This window comes from Paroedura picta, chromosome 7 (genome assembly GCF_049243985.1).
Source record: "Paroedura picta isolate Pp20150507F chromosome 7, Ppicta_v3.0, whole genome shotgun sequence".
NCBI classification, from domain to species: Eukaryota; Metazoa; Chordata; class Lepidosauria; order Squamata; family Gekkonidae; genus Paroedura; species Paroedura picta.
In genome coordinates, this window is record NC_135375.1 from 104,436,690 (window position 1) to 104,451,524 (window position 14,835).

Sequence of the window (14,835 nt, forward strand, 5' to 3'; positions counted from 1 at the left end):
AAGTAACAGTGATCCTTTGAGGGCAGTGGTCTAAGCACCAGCATCTTCAGAACAGGGACACAGAGATGAAGGTTCGTTAACTCAGTGAAGGCAGCCTTTCTCAGCCTTCTTACCACTGAGAAACCCATGAAGCATTCTTCTGGCTTCCAGAGATCCCAGAAGTAGTGTGATCGTGCAGAATGTGGTTGGGAAGCATAGCTGTGCATGCATGCACCTGGCCACTCCCCTTCCCACCTCCTCCAAGACCTAGCATTGGCCATTTTGGGAGGGGCGAGCAAGTTGACATGACCATATATGGTTATATTACAAATAAATGTTTGTAATTTATTTGTAATTTGTTAACTCCCACCCGTTCTGGAAACCCTTCCAGGGCCAAGAAGAAACCCCAGGGTTTCATGAAACCCTGGTTGAGAAAACCCGAGTTAAGCATATGGCCACCCAGCGAGGCCTGTTAAATATCCTGTTTTTGTATCCCTGTTATATTAATTTAGTACTAACTTTGCAGTTGATGCTCTCTGTTTCCTTAGAATATGTTCTTGTGGCCAGGAACTGAGAAAGTTTTTCCCTCCTGTATTACTTGAATACCAGTTTTATGGGACATACAATGAATTAACTGTGTTGTATTTGATGTCCATTTAGTAACCACAGTGCCCTCTGACATGTTGTCAGAACATCCTCTATTAACTGAGCCATCATCAGTGAGCTTTTACAACTGGGTGTCAAATGCTGTGGGCAACAGAGGAAGTGTGGTTCAAGAATCTCCTGTCACCAAATCTGGACACAATAGTCTTCCAACAGGTATTAACTAGAAGCTTTAATAATGCATTTAAAAAAATAAATAAACTATTCCTGAAGTTTCTACATGAATGAGAAAAACTTCGAACATGAAATGGTGTCTTCAAATCATTTGAGTTTTGAACATAAGGAGAGTCTTCCTGAATGAGACCAAAGATCTAGCATGTTGTGTCTAATTTCAGTACCAACAAAGAGTGCATAAAATGGTTCTCCATCAACTGGCATTTGGGAGTGCAGGGCCCCTGAACACTCAGGTGCTCTTTAGCTATTGCATCCAATAGCCTTAAGTACCTGGATTATATTGCTACCTACAGTCCAATTAACTGTAGGCTAAAAGTGATGTCTGTGCCAGACCCTGATTTAAAACCACGAGGCAGCTGATATTTTCCAGAAGAGGAAGATTCTGCAATGTTCTAATTTGCAATCTTTCTCACAAAAAAATAAAATAATAAAGGAGTTGACAATTTCTAGTTTTCACTAATTGGGGAACAGCTAATGGTTTTTATTTTTGCTATGCAATCAAAGGCCTGAAACTGTTCTTCGAAAGAGAGATGGAGTGAACGCCACATGATGTGTATTTCCCCTGATATTTACCAATGCTACTGTTCATAATATTCACTTCAGTTCAGTTCTTCATATATATAGCTATATAAAACTGAATGAGTCTGCAGTGTTCAGAACTAGGTATGATACAAGGGAATTAAGACAGACATGGTATTGTTTTGTAGGTGCGGCCCCAAATCTTCCCACTATACCTTCTATTTGTTAAAACATTCTATGAATCTTCTTACCTACAAAGTATGACACATGCATTGAATGCATAAGAAAAAGGTTAACTATGAATTCTACTTTCTGTTCTTGTACTTCTGCTTGCCTGCTATCTATTTTCTGTAGGTGTTCAGAGTCCTACTGAGCCTGCCTGTACAGTAATATTTGAGAATGAGCAGGATAACAACAGCTTAAGCAGAACACAGAGAAAGCGCAGTTTAGTCACCTCTGAACCTCTGCGTGTGACCTTGATAGTATTTCGAATAGGCATGGTGAATCGCATGCATCTTGAAGCAGGCATCGGTGGGCTAACAAGGGAAGCTGAGCTGAAGAGGATCCATGGGAGTTTTACACTCAAAGAAAAAATGAAAGGTAGATTGAGTATCTGAAAATACATTATTGTTGGTCTTCTTGGATAATAAAATTAAGTAATAAGTAAAACATTTTTGGTATAAATAAATATACCATTATGTCCTAATCTGGAAAGCCTCCTTTCTGACATTGTATGTTCTTTATTGAAATACATTCATGGAGAAAATAGTTACCATACCGCTGAATAAATAGAGGCATAATATTGTATTTTCTCCCAAATGATGTATTTAAATAATTCAAAAAGTTAGTGTTAAAATGACATCCAGGTTGTTTATTCTGTTCTCGAACGATTTTTGCAACGAAATTTGCAACATTAATTCCAGATTTTGAAGGCATGATGTAGTAAAGCAGTAAACATGTTGTGAAAACTCAAAAATAGGCAGCTTAGCCAACGTCAAACTTTAAAAATTCATTGTCATACCCAACTTCAGTATTGCTATACAAAATTATTTAGGTTAAGAATCAAGCAGTCAGCAGTCCACAGACTACAATAATGTCTTTTTTTGTAGTATAGAACTGGTGTCATTATTATCGTTGAAATGAAGCTATTGTTTAGTTGACACCTCCTTATGTTCAGTAGTGGAAATATTGAATGCCAGCATTATTTCTGAATGAAGTCGTGCAGACCGTTTATGCATGGTATTTTCCAGCAGTATGCTTTTTAATTCATTCAAAGCAGCAAGTAACAGTGATCCTTTGAGGGCAGTGGTCTAAGCACCAGCATCTTCAGAACAGGGACACAGAGATGAAGGTTCGTTAACTCAGTGAAGGCAGCCTTTCTCAGCCTTCTTACCACTGAGAAACCCATGAAGCATTCTTCTGGCTTCCAGAGATCCCAGAAGTAGTGTGATCGTGCAGAATGTGGTTGGGAAGCATAGCTGTGCATGCATGCACCTGGCCACTCCCCTTCCCACCTCCTCCAAGACCTAGCATTGGCCATTTTGGGAGGGGCGAGCAAGTTGACATGACCATATATGGTTATATTACAAATAAATGTTTGTAATTTATTTGTAATTTGTTAACTCCCACCCGTTCTGGAAACCCTTCCAGGGCCAAGAAGAAACCCCAGGGTTTCATGAAACCCTGGTTGAGAAAACCCGAGTTAAGCATATGGCCACCCAGCGAGGCCTGTTAAATATCCTGTTTTTGTATCCCTGTTATATTAATTTAGTACTAACTTTGCAGTTGATGCTCTCTGTTTCCTTAGAATATGTTCTTGTGGCCAGGAACTGAGAAAGTTTTTCCCTCCTGTATTACTTGAATACCAGTTTTATGGGACATACAATGAATTAACTGTGTTGTATTTGATGTCCATTTAGTAACCACAGTGCCCTCTGACATGTTGTCAGAACATCCTCTATTAACTGAGCCATCATCAGTGAGCTTTTACAACTGGATGTCAAATGCTGTGGGCAACAGAGGAAGTGTGGTTCAAGAATCTCCTGTCACCAAATCTGGACACAATAGTCTTCCAACAGGTATTAACTAGAAGCTTTAATAATGCCTTGTTTTTTAAAATAAACTATTCCTGAAGTTTCTACATGAATGAGAAAAACTTCAAACATGAAATGGTGTCTTCAAATCATTTAAGTTTTGAACATAAGGAGAGTCTTCCTGAATGAAACCAAAGATCTAGCATGTTGTGTCTAATTTCAGTACCAACAGAGAGTGCATAAAATGGTTCTCCATCAACTGGCATTTGGGAGTGCAGGGCCCCTGAACACTCAGGTGCTCTTTAGCTATTGCATCCAATAGCCTTAAGTACCTGGATTATATTGCTACCTACAGTCCAATTAACTGTAGGCTAAAAGTGATGTCTGTGCCAGACCCTGATTTAAAACCACGAGGCAGCTGATATTTTTCAGAAGAGGAACACTCTGCAATGTTCTAATTTGCAATCTTTCTAAAAAAAATAATAATAATAAAGGAGTTGACAATTTCTAGTTTTCACTAAGACTGTTTATGCACTGGGGACTTCACTGCCCCAGCTCTCGTGCAAGAACAAAAATCGGAGGTAGATGAGGTGCACCGGGCCAAATGCTCCCCCATGTGGGTGCAGGAAGAGGTGGGGCAATCTGCCACGACTAAAACTCCAGCCTGCAGCCCGGCATGAAGCCTCCAGTGCATAAACGGTCTAATTGGGGAACAGCTAATGGTTTTTATTTTTGCTATGCAATCAAAGGCCTGAAACTGTTCTTCGAAAGAGAGATGGAGTGAACACCACATGATGTGTATTTCACCTGATATTTACCAATGCTACTGTTCATAATATTCATACCGCTAGTAATTTCTTCTATATTTGTGCATTGTCAGCTTACACTGAAAGATGCAAAATCCTGCTTTAGGATGCTTAGGGCTAATCCTGCGTTGAGCAGGGGGTTGGACTAGATGGCCTGTATGGCCCTTCCAACTCTGATTCTATGATTCTATGATTCTATGAAAATGTCTTTCTCCTTGCACTTCAATTCAGTTCTTCATATATATAGCTATATAAAACTGAATAAGTCTGCAGTGTTCAGAACTAGGTATGATACAAGGGAATTAAGACAGACATGGTATTGTTTTGTAGGTGTGGCCCCAAATCTTCCCACTATACCTTCTATTTGTTAAAACATTCTATGAATCTTCTTACCTACAAAGTATGACACATGCATTGAATGCATAAGAAAAAGGTTAACTATGAATTCTACTTTCTGTTCTTGTACTTCTGCTTTCCTGCTGTCTGTTTTCTGTAGGTGTTCGGAGTCCTACTGAGTCTGCCTGTAGGGTAATATTTGAGAATGAGCAGGATAACAACAGCTTAAGCAGAACACAGAGAAAGCGCAGTTTAGTCACCTCTGAACCTCCGCATGTGACCTTGATAGTATTTCGAATAGGCATGGTGAATCGCATGCATCTTGAAGCAGGCATCGGTGGGCTAACAAGGGAAGCTGAGCTGAAGAGGATCCATGGGAGTTTTACACTCAAAGAAAAAATGAAAGGTAGATTGAATATCTGAAAATACATTATTGTTGATCTTCTACGATAATAAAATTAAGTCATAAGCAAAACATTTTTGGTATAAATAAATATACCATTATGTCCTAATCTGGAAAGCCTCCTTTCTGACATTGTATGTTCTTTATTCAAACACATTCATGGAGAAAATAGTTACCATACCGCTGAATAAATAGAGGCATAATATTGTATTTTCTCCCAAATGATGTATTTAAATAATTCAAAAAGTTAGTGTTAAAATGACATCCAGGTTGTTTATTCTGTTCCCGAACGATTACAGTAAGTGCATTTTGGCAATTAAAAATAATTATTCCTTTATACTTTGCCTATGCTATTATGAAAACAAATGCAAACAGTATAAAATTTCACACAGGTTTAACCTATTTTTTTAATTTAAAGATATACTTCATCAAAAGACGATGGAGACAAGTGCTACTGCTCACATGGGTGGTGTTAATATTGTTCTGTTGGAAGGGATCACATCAAATATTCGGTAAGTGCAAGTTAAAAAAAAGTCAATGAAGATTCTCCAACCAGTTGGAAGGTCTCTGTTATACCCAAACAATATAACACGAAGAGCCGCACTATTTTCTTAGGCATTTAATTTAGCTGAATTTTAAAAATCTGTTATAGGCAAAAAAAAACTTAAGAGAGCAAACGGGCCAAGAAAGAAATGAGTTTTTCTGACTTCATTTTAGGTATATAATTGCACCCACAAATGATATTCAGGGAAAATAACATGAAATGTTACTAAAATTGTATAGTATTAAGGAGCAGCTACTTCATAGTGTGAAGTGGCTGGAATCTCAGAGGCTATCTATTCACATAATTTTTAGAACAATAATTGGAACCACCTTAAATCTAAAATCTAAAAGGTGAACAATGATGTCCCTCTGTTATTTACCACTTAGCTAGCACTTTGGCTCAATTGCCAGAGTCCCCAGGTTAATGAATATCAGCTCTGCTATGAGTCCAACGTCAAGAGTTCAATATTGCTTAACAGCAGAGTTGAACAATATCATATATACGTTCATATTTATTTATTTAGATTTATATACCGCTCTTCCTGGGTGGGCTCACGGCAGTTTACAAGCAATAAAAGAATAAAAACAGAATAAAACCCCATAATTTCCCTTAAAAAAGGCAAAAAACCTACTAAGTATCTCATCCCTTCATCTAGCCAGGGGCCAACCTTCCCGTTAGGTATCAGATCAATCAGATGAACACGAGGGAATCCCAAATCGAATATAATTTCATGGTTCAACACTCAAAAAAGTTAGGAACTGCCAGATACAGAATTGTACCACATATTTCATACAGTTTTGTCATCTTGTATGAAACTAGGAATCTGAAACAAAATAGCTTGGAATTTCACATTGGAATTGGAATTAAAGAATAAAGTTTAAAGGCACACTAAAGGAGAAATCTGAATGTTGCTTAGAGATGGGAGTATAGAAGAAACTCAAGTCCAATTTAATTCAGGAGCTGATCAGTCCTAAATTCTATCACGGCTCTCCAATGCCCATAACACTCTCTGTTATTTCTTTTTGTGTCTGCTGAGCTTTTCAGAAGATGGGTGGGGCCACTGTAAGGTAGGGCTAGTATGGAGATTGGTAAGGACCTGTGCTTTCCTTAGTCATTGCATGATTCTAGCACCCTTCAGACTTCCCTTCGTCCCAGGAAGTTTGATTCCTGTGGCAGCCATTTTGGACTGGCGCTCACCTCTCAAAAATTGACAAAGATGCACACAGGCTCGAAAACATTGCGAACCCTGATGCAGTAGTTGATCAGAAATGCTCCTTGTGTACCCAAAGCGATTTTGTGCATGAGAGATTTAGAAGTGACGTTGAAATTTATCAAAACAATGCATAGAAATAAGGGTTGGATTACTCCACATAAGCTACAGGTCTCTGAGCAAGGCTGCATGAAAGCAGTTGTTTCCTCTAAGTGCACTACACAGAAGAAAACATTAATAAAATCTCTGGGACTTTCATATAATGGGTGTGATCAGCTTTTTTGCTCAGGCGTAGCCCATTTCTTTCTTTATCACAACACAAATGGCTTTTGTCCATTTAGATCCCATGACTCCCAACATAATGTTTTGCTGTCAGATTGGATCCTGAAAAAGCTTACTAGCTGCAGTTCAGAAGACCCGAGAGCATATGAGGTTCTAGTTGCTTTCTGAAGCGGTAAAAAAATGTAGGAGGAATTTCCACGTTCCAGAGCCAATAATGAATGTTCTGGCAGTGATTTTTCTGGATATCAGGTTTAAAATAGGGTTGAAAGCATGAAAGTTTACTCATTGAGCCATGCAAAGTTACAATTAACTATGAGTGAGGGATGGGAGTGGGTTTTCACTTGAATATATCCACTATCAGCTATATTCAAACCATAACTATGTGGGTTTTTTTGTCTTTTAAAAATATGCAGTGCTTTTTTGTGTTTTCAGCTCAGATCAGGAATATAATTACAGTATTTGCTGGCATATAAGACTACTTCCCCCCCCCTAAAAAACATGCCTTCAAGTGGGGGGGTCGTCCTATACGCCGGGTGCACTTCAATTGGGATAGACATAGCTGCTCATAGTGGCCTCCCAAAGGCCCATTATGCACGGCCGCCGAAACGGCGATTTCGGGTCACATGGAAAACGCGGAGGGGGAAGACGCGACGCATACCGGTTATGCACGGGGCGGGGCGCGACGGCGGCAAAACCCAGAGTAACCGATTATGCACGCGCCGATCCGGGCGCCGCTTCTGGTTGCGCCCCGCTCACCCGGAAGCTGCGCTTTCTTCCGCGTTTCACTGACGCGGCTTTTTCGGCGGCATGCACCGAAGCTGCAGCCGGTTGCAGCCGGCTCCGTGCGTTATCCGTGATTTTAGTCGCCGCCATTCCACCCCGAATGTGCGCTAAAACCCCTGTGCATAATGGGTTAATGCCTGCCCGGTGCCCATAGTGGCCTCCCGATGCCCGCCCACCTCATTCTACATACCACCCAGTATCGCATGGTATCCAGTGCAGCCGTGGCGGGTCATCATCATGGCTGCAGCGAGCATCAGCAGCGAGACAGGGGTGCCAGCCTTTTTGGCGTGACAGGCCCGTTCTGCTCGACGGGAAGCTGCGGCGCTCTGGCCCGCCCCTTGTCTACGCAGAGCTTGCACATGCGCACTTGCACACTAGTGCCGGTCACAGGGAGATGCAGGGGCGGGCTGGAGGCACTGCGGCTGCGCTGCGGCCGTACAATGGTAACAATGACAGGTACTGTAATGTAATATAACAAACTCTATATTTTGAGTGGAAATGTCGTCTTATACTCTGGCAAATACAGTAGATGGTCATTAAAAGCTTGCGTGTTGTGAAATAAGTGTTAGTGTTAGTGTTTTGCTAGATAACAGAATTATTTGATCAAGCTAGATGCGGCAAATTTCTCGTGTAGTAAGGAGTAGCAAAAATTGTTCATAAATGAAATAGAATAAAATGCAGATGCAGATCTATGCATGGTGTTTGTGTGTATGTATCTTTCCTATTCATACATGTACTGTTTTTTTTGTGTGGTGATTAAAATTATTTTGCTGTGCACGGCCATATACCTTGTTAAAAGCAATGACTGCATAAACTGACAATACACATCCATTAACCCGTGCTTAATTTGAGATCAATCTTTGGCTGATGTTTGCTCACAGCACCTATTTCAAAAGTTAAAGTTGTGGATTTGGAATCTCACACATGTTTTCAGAACTCTGAATATTTGCACCTGTCAGTTTGCCAAATCTGTAAACTTTTTGAACTATGAAGTTGCCAGTGAGTAACTCCACATAGTCCAGTCTTCTGGATTTCATGGATGTGCTTTTAAGGAACTAGTATGTCATGTTTTACAAATTCAGCACGGTTTTTAATGTTCCTGATGCTGATAATTCTTTAACTAAGTTTAATGTAATTCATTATTGATGCTAAATACGTTTCTGCATTTTGAAACTATTTTTAAAAACTGCAATTTTCTTCTTCTTAGAACGGTGGTGAAATGCAGCATTGCCAAATCACAGGGTCTTCACAGTGCCCCAAGAGGGCTGAAAACAAATAATGCTGCAGTATTCAAAGTTGGTGCTCTCAGTATCAACATTCCTCAACATCCAGCTGCCCTTCACAGCATGACGGTGCGGAGGTCTCATCAGCTTCCAAAACAGATCTCTGTCCTCATCAGACAGCCATCGACAGTGTAAGTATTTGACTTGACTTAGGTTGCCATTGGGAGATTTCCTGTAAATTTGCAGGGTCATGCCTATATTATGGATTATAATCAGGCAGCTGGGACCCAATGTTTATTGTGTGTCTAATAATTTGTGTTTCTTTGTAATATAAACAGACCGCAGCCTACAAAAGAAGACACTGCATTACCTGCAGAAAAAACGCCTACAAGCGTAAACCAGACGCCTATTGAAACCAGTGCATTTCCGCAGTTGCCTGAAGGCTTGGAGAAGAAGCCCACTGTTCTTAAATTCAGTGCCAGGATTGATGGAATTGCTATTGGAGCATCCCTCTTGCCATCCTTAAAAGCAGAGTACAAGATAGGAAGAATGAGAAGCCATGGAAGGACAGGTAACTGTTCCAATGAGCTTCATGGATCTCTATTTAGGGAATATCACAAATATCATGGCATCATTAAAAGATTCCACTTGTAATATATCACATAATAATTCTACTTGTAATGGGTACATTCAAAAGCATTGATGCTTTTAAGGAACTGAAATTGTAAAATTGCTGTAAAATTGCATGCTGAATTTGTAAAACATGACATACTAGTTCCTTAAAAATTAAATGAGAATAAAGTGCAAAATTTAAATTATTCTCAAATATTTATAATGTAACTATCAGTCAATAATTATAGCAGTTTGAAATATGGCTTATGGATACAGTCCAGAGCAACTCATGACAAAATTTTAATGTACAGCATTTTGGCTGTTGTCTTTTACTAACAACAGCACTCCAATATTGCTAGGGAATTTCTTTAGACACTTGAGAGGACAGCAAAAACAATTCATAATGTGCCAGGTCTCGGGGAATGGGCCAGTTTGATGGGAAACCTTCCTAAATCCTGTCGGGTGCTTTTTATGTTTTTGCTTATGAGTAAAGAAATATGGATTCCTCATGGTTATGGTTACATCTCTGAGGAACATCATATTAAACACCTTGTTTAATGCAAGAACTAATACTAGTGGCTTTCTTTGGAGATTGTAGGAGGGCAGGACTCCCATTTTTTGTAATTTTGAAAACCTTTTACTATAAGTGTATATTATAACATTAAAAATCCCTTTGCCATACATCTCAGCAGCAATTTTTTAAAAAAAGAACAGCCATGAAGGCATATGAATAGTTCTCAGTCTTTCCAACATGTTCACTGTGGTCTACATTTGCTAAAGTTTAACCACTATATCTTTGCCACGTATGAATCTTGGTGAAAATTTGGTTTGGGATTGGGATGAAACATTCCCTCCACACAGAGGCAGTTTAACTGAGCAGCTTGAGCATCACTTGCAGAGAGAGAACAGGTAGCTTTGACCCATGAAGCAGGAGATAGGTGGCTATTTCTGTAGTGATTTGTATTGCTAATGTATGATACTAAATTTAGCCATATCTCCTGGTTTTGCAGGTGCACAAACAAGGTTTGCATTTGAATTGCCAAATCACAGGCTGCGATGTACTTTTAAAGTCTCTGCAACTGATATGTCTTCCATCCCTCCGTCAGCCAGTCTTAACCTTCCTCCTGTAACCATGTCGGTTAAATGCATCATGGAGGAGCATGACAGCTATACAGATCAGACATGGAGTACAGATGAGCTACCGACTAAACAGGGTTATTATCTACAGGGAAATTCCTCGCGTTGCATTGCTGAGGTTTGTATTCAAGATTGACACTATCTTGGAAAGTTATTTTATTATACATGAGTTTTAACATTTGTTTCTGCATAGAACAGTATTTTTGTTGTGATGCTATAAACATGGTCCTCAGCCTTTTGTATCTAAGATTCCAGCAACTGTTCTGTCAGAGAACCCGGGTCCCACCATGCTTTTTCTGAGAAGGAAGTGTATATGTTTACAGGCTGTTTGTTATTATATTAATCATTGGGAATGAACAAATTAATAGTTATAGAAATCCTGTGTCAGGCTGGTGGTGCCCATAATACAGCTTGAAAACCTCTGCTGTATTGTAAGACTGGAGCATACCTCTGCTGTTTTCATGTAGATCTTTGCACACATTTTCCTTAGACATTTCATTCTGATGCATACCAAGCCCTTGACTATATTTCATGTGAGCTGATCAGGTAATCAAGATTGGACAGAATGTGTAGGGTGATTTTAAACTGTTTGTTTGTTTGTTTGTTGTTTGATAATTTATTTATTATATTTTCCCACCCTCTTCTTACAGCTCAGGGCAGTTTACATAACACAAGAACATGAACAAAATACAAACAGTAATAGAGACAGTAGTAGAGATGATAGAAATGGCTACGTAACAACCAATAGTAACAATAACAGCCGTAATCATTGAACGTTAACATGTCAACTGTAACTGTAACCCCATAGATCGGTCAATGCAGAATTGCTCCTTATTCTATTTAATGGGCATATCTGAATGAGAAGAGGGGTTTTCAAACAATGATTTTCAGTTAATGTGAGGGAGTTAGGAATTTGAATACGTAGTTCTAGAAGAATTTCAGGAAGCACCGGTATCTTGAAAACGTTCAAAGGGCTAGAATGATCAAATATCTGCAGAATTCCTCAGAGAAGAGCCAAACCATAAAGATAACGGAGCCATCAAGTTTTTATGAATTATTAATCTTGCTATTTATTATCATTTAGAAATCAGATGGTGGTCCGCAATGTGGTGATGTCCACCGTCTTCGAACGGTGGTGAAATGCAGCATTGCCAAATCACAGGCTCTTCACAGTGCCCCAAGAGGGCTGAAAACAAATAATGCTGCAGTATTCAAAGTTGATGCTTTCAGTATCAACATTCCTCAACATCCAGCTGCCCTTCACAGCATGACGGTGCGGAGTTCTCATCAGCTTTCAAAACAGATCTCTGACCTCATCAGACAGCCATCGACAGTGTAAGTATTTGACTCGACATAGGTTGCCATTGGGAGATTTCCTGTAAATTTGCAGGGTCATGCCTATATTATGTATTATAATCAGGCATCTGGGACCCAATGTCTATTGTGTGTCTAATAATTTGTGTTTCTTTGTAAAATAAACAGACCGCAGCCTACAAAAGGAGACACAGCAATGCCATTACCTGGAGAAAAGGCTCCCACAAGCGTAAATCAGATGCCTACTGAGACCAGTGAATTTCCGCAGTTGCCTGAGGGCTTGGAGAAGAAGCCCACTTTTCTTAAATTCAGTGCCAGGACTGATGGAATTGCTATTGGAGCAGCCCTCTTGCCATCCTTAAAATCAGAGTACAAGATGGGAAGAATGAGAAGCCACGGAAGGACAGGTAACTGTTCCAATGAGCTTCATAGATCTCTATTTAGGGAATATCACAAATATCATGTCATCATTAAAAGATTCCACTTGTAATATATCACATAACAATTCTACTTGTAATGGGTACATTCAAAAGCTTTGATGCTTCCAGTCAGTTTTTCCACGGCTTTCCTTTGACGACTCCCTTCTCTGAGCTCTGTGAGTGACATGACAGGGATGCTTGGAGGAGACAGGAAAAGGCACAGGTTTTGAAATATTTTAGTTAAGATTTTTAAAAAATTAAATGAGAATAAAGTGCAAAATTTAAATTATTCTCAAATATTTATAATGTAACTATCAGTCAATAATTATTGCAGTGTGAAATGCGGCTTATGTTTACAGTCCAGAGCAACTCGTGAGAAAATTTTCATGTACAGCATTTTGGCTGTTGTCATTTCCTAACAACAGCACTCCAATATTGCTGGGGAATTTCTTTAGACACTTGAGAGGACAGTAAAAACAATTCATAATGTGCCAGGTCTCGGGGAATGGGCTAGTTTAATGGGAAACCTTCCTATATCCTGTCGGGTGCTTTTTATGTTTATGCTTATGAGTAAAGAAATATGGATTCCTCATGGTTATGGTTCCATCTCTGAGGAACATCATATTAGACATCTTGTTCAATGCAAGTAAGATCCTCTTGTGGCGCAGAGTGGTAAGGCAGCCGCCATGAGGGTGGGAGTTCAATCCCAGCAGACACCTCAAGGTTGACTCAGCCTTCCATCCTTCTGAGGTTGGTAAAATGAGTACCCAGCTTGCTGGGGGGTAAACAGTAATGACTGGGGAAGGCACTGGCACACCACCCCGTATTGAGTCTGCCATGAAAACGCTAGAGGGCATCACCCCAAGGGTCAGACATGACCCGTTGCTTGCACAGGGGATACCTTTACCTTTACCTTTTACCTTAATGCAAAAACTAATACTTGTGACTTTCTTTGAAGAATGTAGGAGGGCAGGACTCCCATTTTTTGTAATTTTGAAAACCTTTAATAGAAGTGTATATTATAATATTAAAAATCCATATGCCATACATGTCAGCAGCAATTTTTTTAAAAAAAGAACAGCCATGAAGGCGTATGAATAGTTCTCAGACTTTCCAACATGTTCACTGTGGTCTACATTTGCTAAAGTTTAACCACTATATCTTTGCCACGTATGAATCTTGCTGAAAATCTGGTTAGGGATTGGGATGAAACATTCCCTCCACATACAGGTAGTTTAACTGAGCAGCTTGAGCATCACTTGCAGAGAGAGAACTGGTAGCTTTGACCCATGAAGCAGAAGATAGGTGGCTATTTCTGTAGTTATTTGTATTGCTAATGTATGATACTAAATTTAGCCATATCTCCTGGTTTTGCAGGTGCACAAAAAAGGTTTACATTTGACTTGCCAAATCACAGGCTGCGATGTACTTTTAAAGTCTCTGCAACTGATATGTCTTCCATCCCTCCATCAGCCAGTCTTAACCTTCCTCCTGTAACCATGTCGGTTAAATGCATCATGGAGGAGCATGACAGCTATACAGATCAGACATGGAGTATAGATGAGCTATCGACTAAACAGGGTTATTATCTACAGGGAAATTCCTCGCGTTGCGTTGCTGAGGTTTGTATTCAAGATTGACACTATCTTGGAAAGTTATTTTATTATACATGAGTTTTAACATTTGTTTCTGCATAGAACAGTATTTTTGTTGTGATGCTATAAACATGGTCCTCAGCCTTTTGTATCTAAGATTCCAGCAACTGTTCTGTCAGAGAACCCGGGTCCCACCATGCTTTTTCTGAGAAGGAAGTGTATATGTTTACAGGCTGTTTGTTATTATATTTATCATTGGGAATGAACAAATTAATAGTTATAGAAATCCTGTGTCAGGCTGGTGGTGCCCATAATACAGCTTGAAAACCTCTGCTGTATTGTAAGACTGGAGCATACCTCTGCTGTTTTCATGTAGATCTTTGCACACATTTTCCTTAGACATTTCATTCTCATGCATACCAAGCCCTTGACTATATTTCATGTGAGCTGATCAGGTAATCAAGATAGGACAGAATGTGTAGGGTGATTTTAAACTATTTGTTTGTTTGTTTGGTTGATAATTTATTTATTATATTTTACCGCCCTCTTCTTACAGCTCAGGGCAGTTTACATAACACAAGAACATGAACAAAATACAAACAGTAATAGAGACAGTAGGTGATAGAAATAGCTAAGTAACAACCAATAGTAACAATAGCAGCAGTAATCATTGAACGTTATCATATCAACTGTAACTGTAACCCCATAGATCGGTCAATGCAGAATTGCTCCTTCTTGTATTTAATGGGTATATCTGAATGAGAAGAGGGGTTTTCAAACAATAATTTTTAGTTAATGTGAGG

General features: G+C 39.5%; 1 protein-coding gene across 1 annotated transcript in view; it reads left to right on the forward strand.

Moving 5' to 3' along the window:
* The window catches only part of LOC143841960 (bridge-like lipid transfer protein family member 1), a 47,426-nt gene that overhangs the window by 17,515 nt on the left and 15,076 nt on the right, over positions 1-14,835 (forward strand). Inside the window, exons 10-20 of the mRNA XM_077346510.1 lie at positions 640-798; positions 1,690-1,935; positions 3,255-3,413; positions 4,671-4,916; positions 5,332-5,425; positions 8,940-9,146; positions 9,294-9,526; positions 10,578-10,822; positions 11,789-12,039; positions 12,187-12,425; positions 13,815-14,059. Of these exons, the coding sequence (XP_077202625.1) occupies positions 640-798; positions 1,690-1,935; positions 3,255-3,413; positions 4,671-4,916; positions 5,332-5,425; positions 8,940-9,146; positions 9,294-9,526; positions 10,578-10,822; positions 11,789-12,039; positions 12,187-12,425; positions 13,815-14,059 (2,324 nt within the window). The remainder of the gene's footprint in view (positions 1-639; positions 799-1,689; positions 1,936-3,254; positions 3,414-4,670; positions 4,917-5,331; positions 5,426-8,939; positions 9,147-9,293; positions 9,527-10,577; positions 10,823-11,788; positions 12,040-12,186; positions 12,426-13,814; positions 14,060-14,835) is intronic.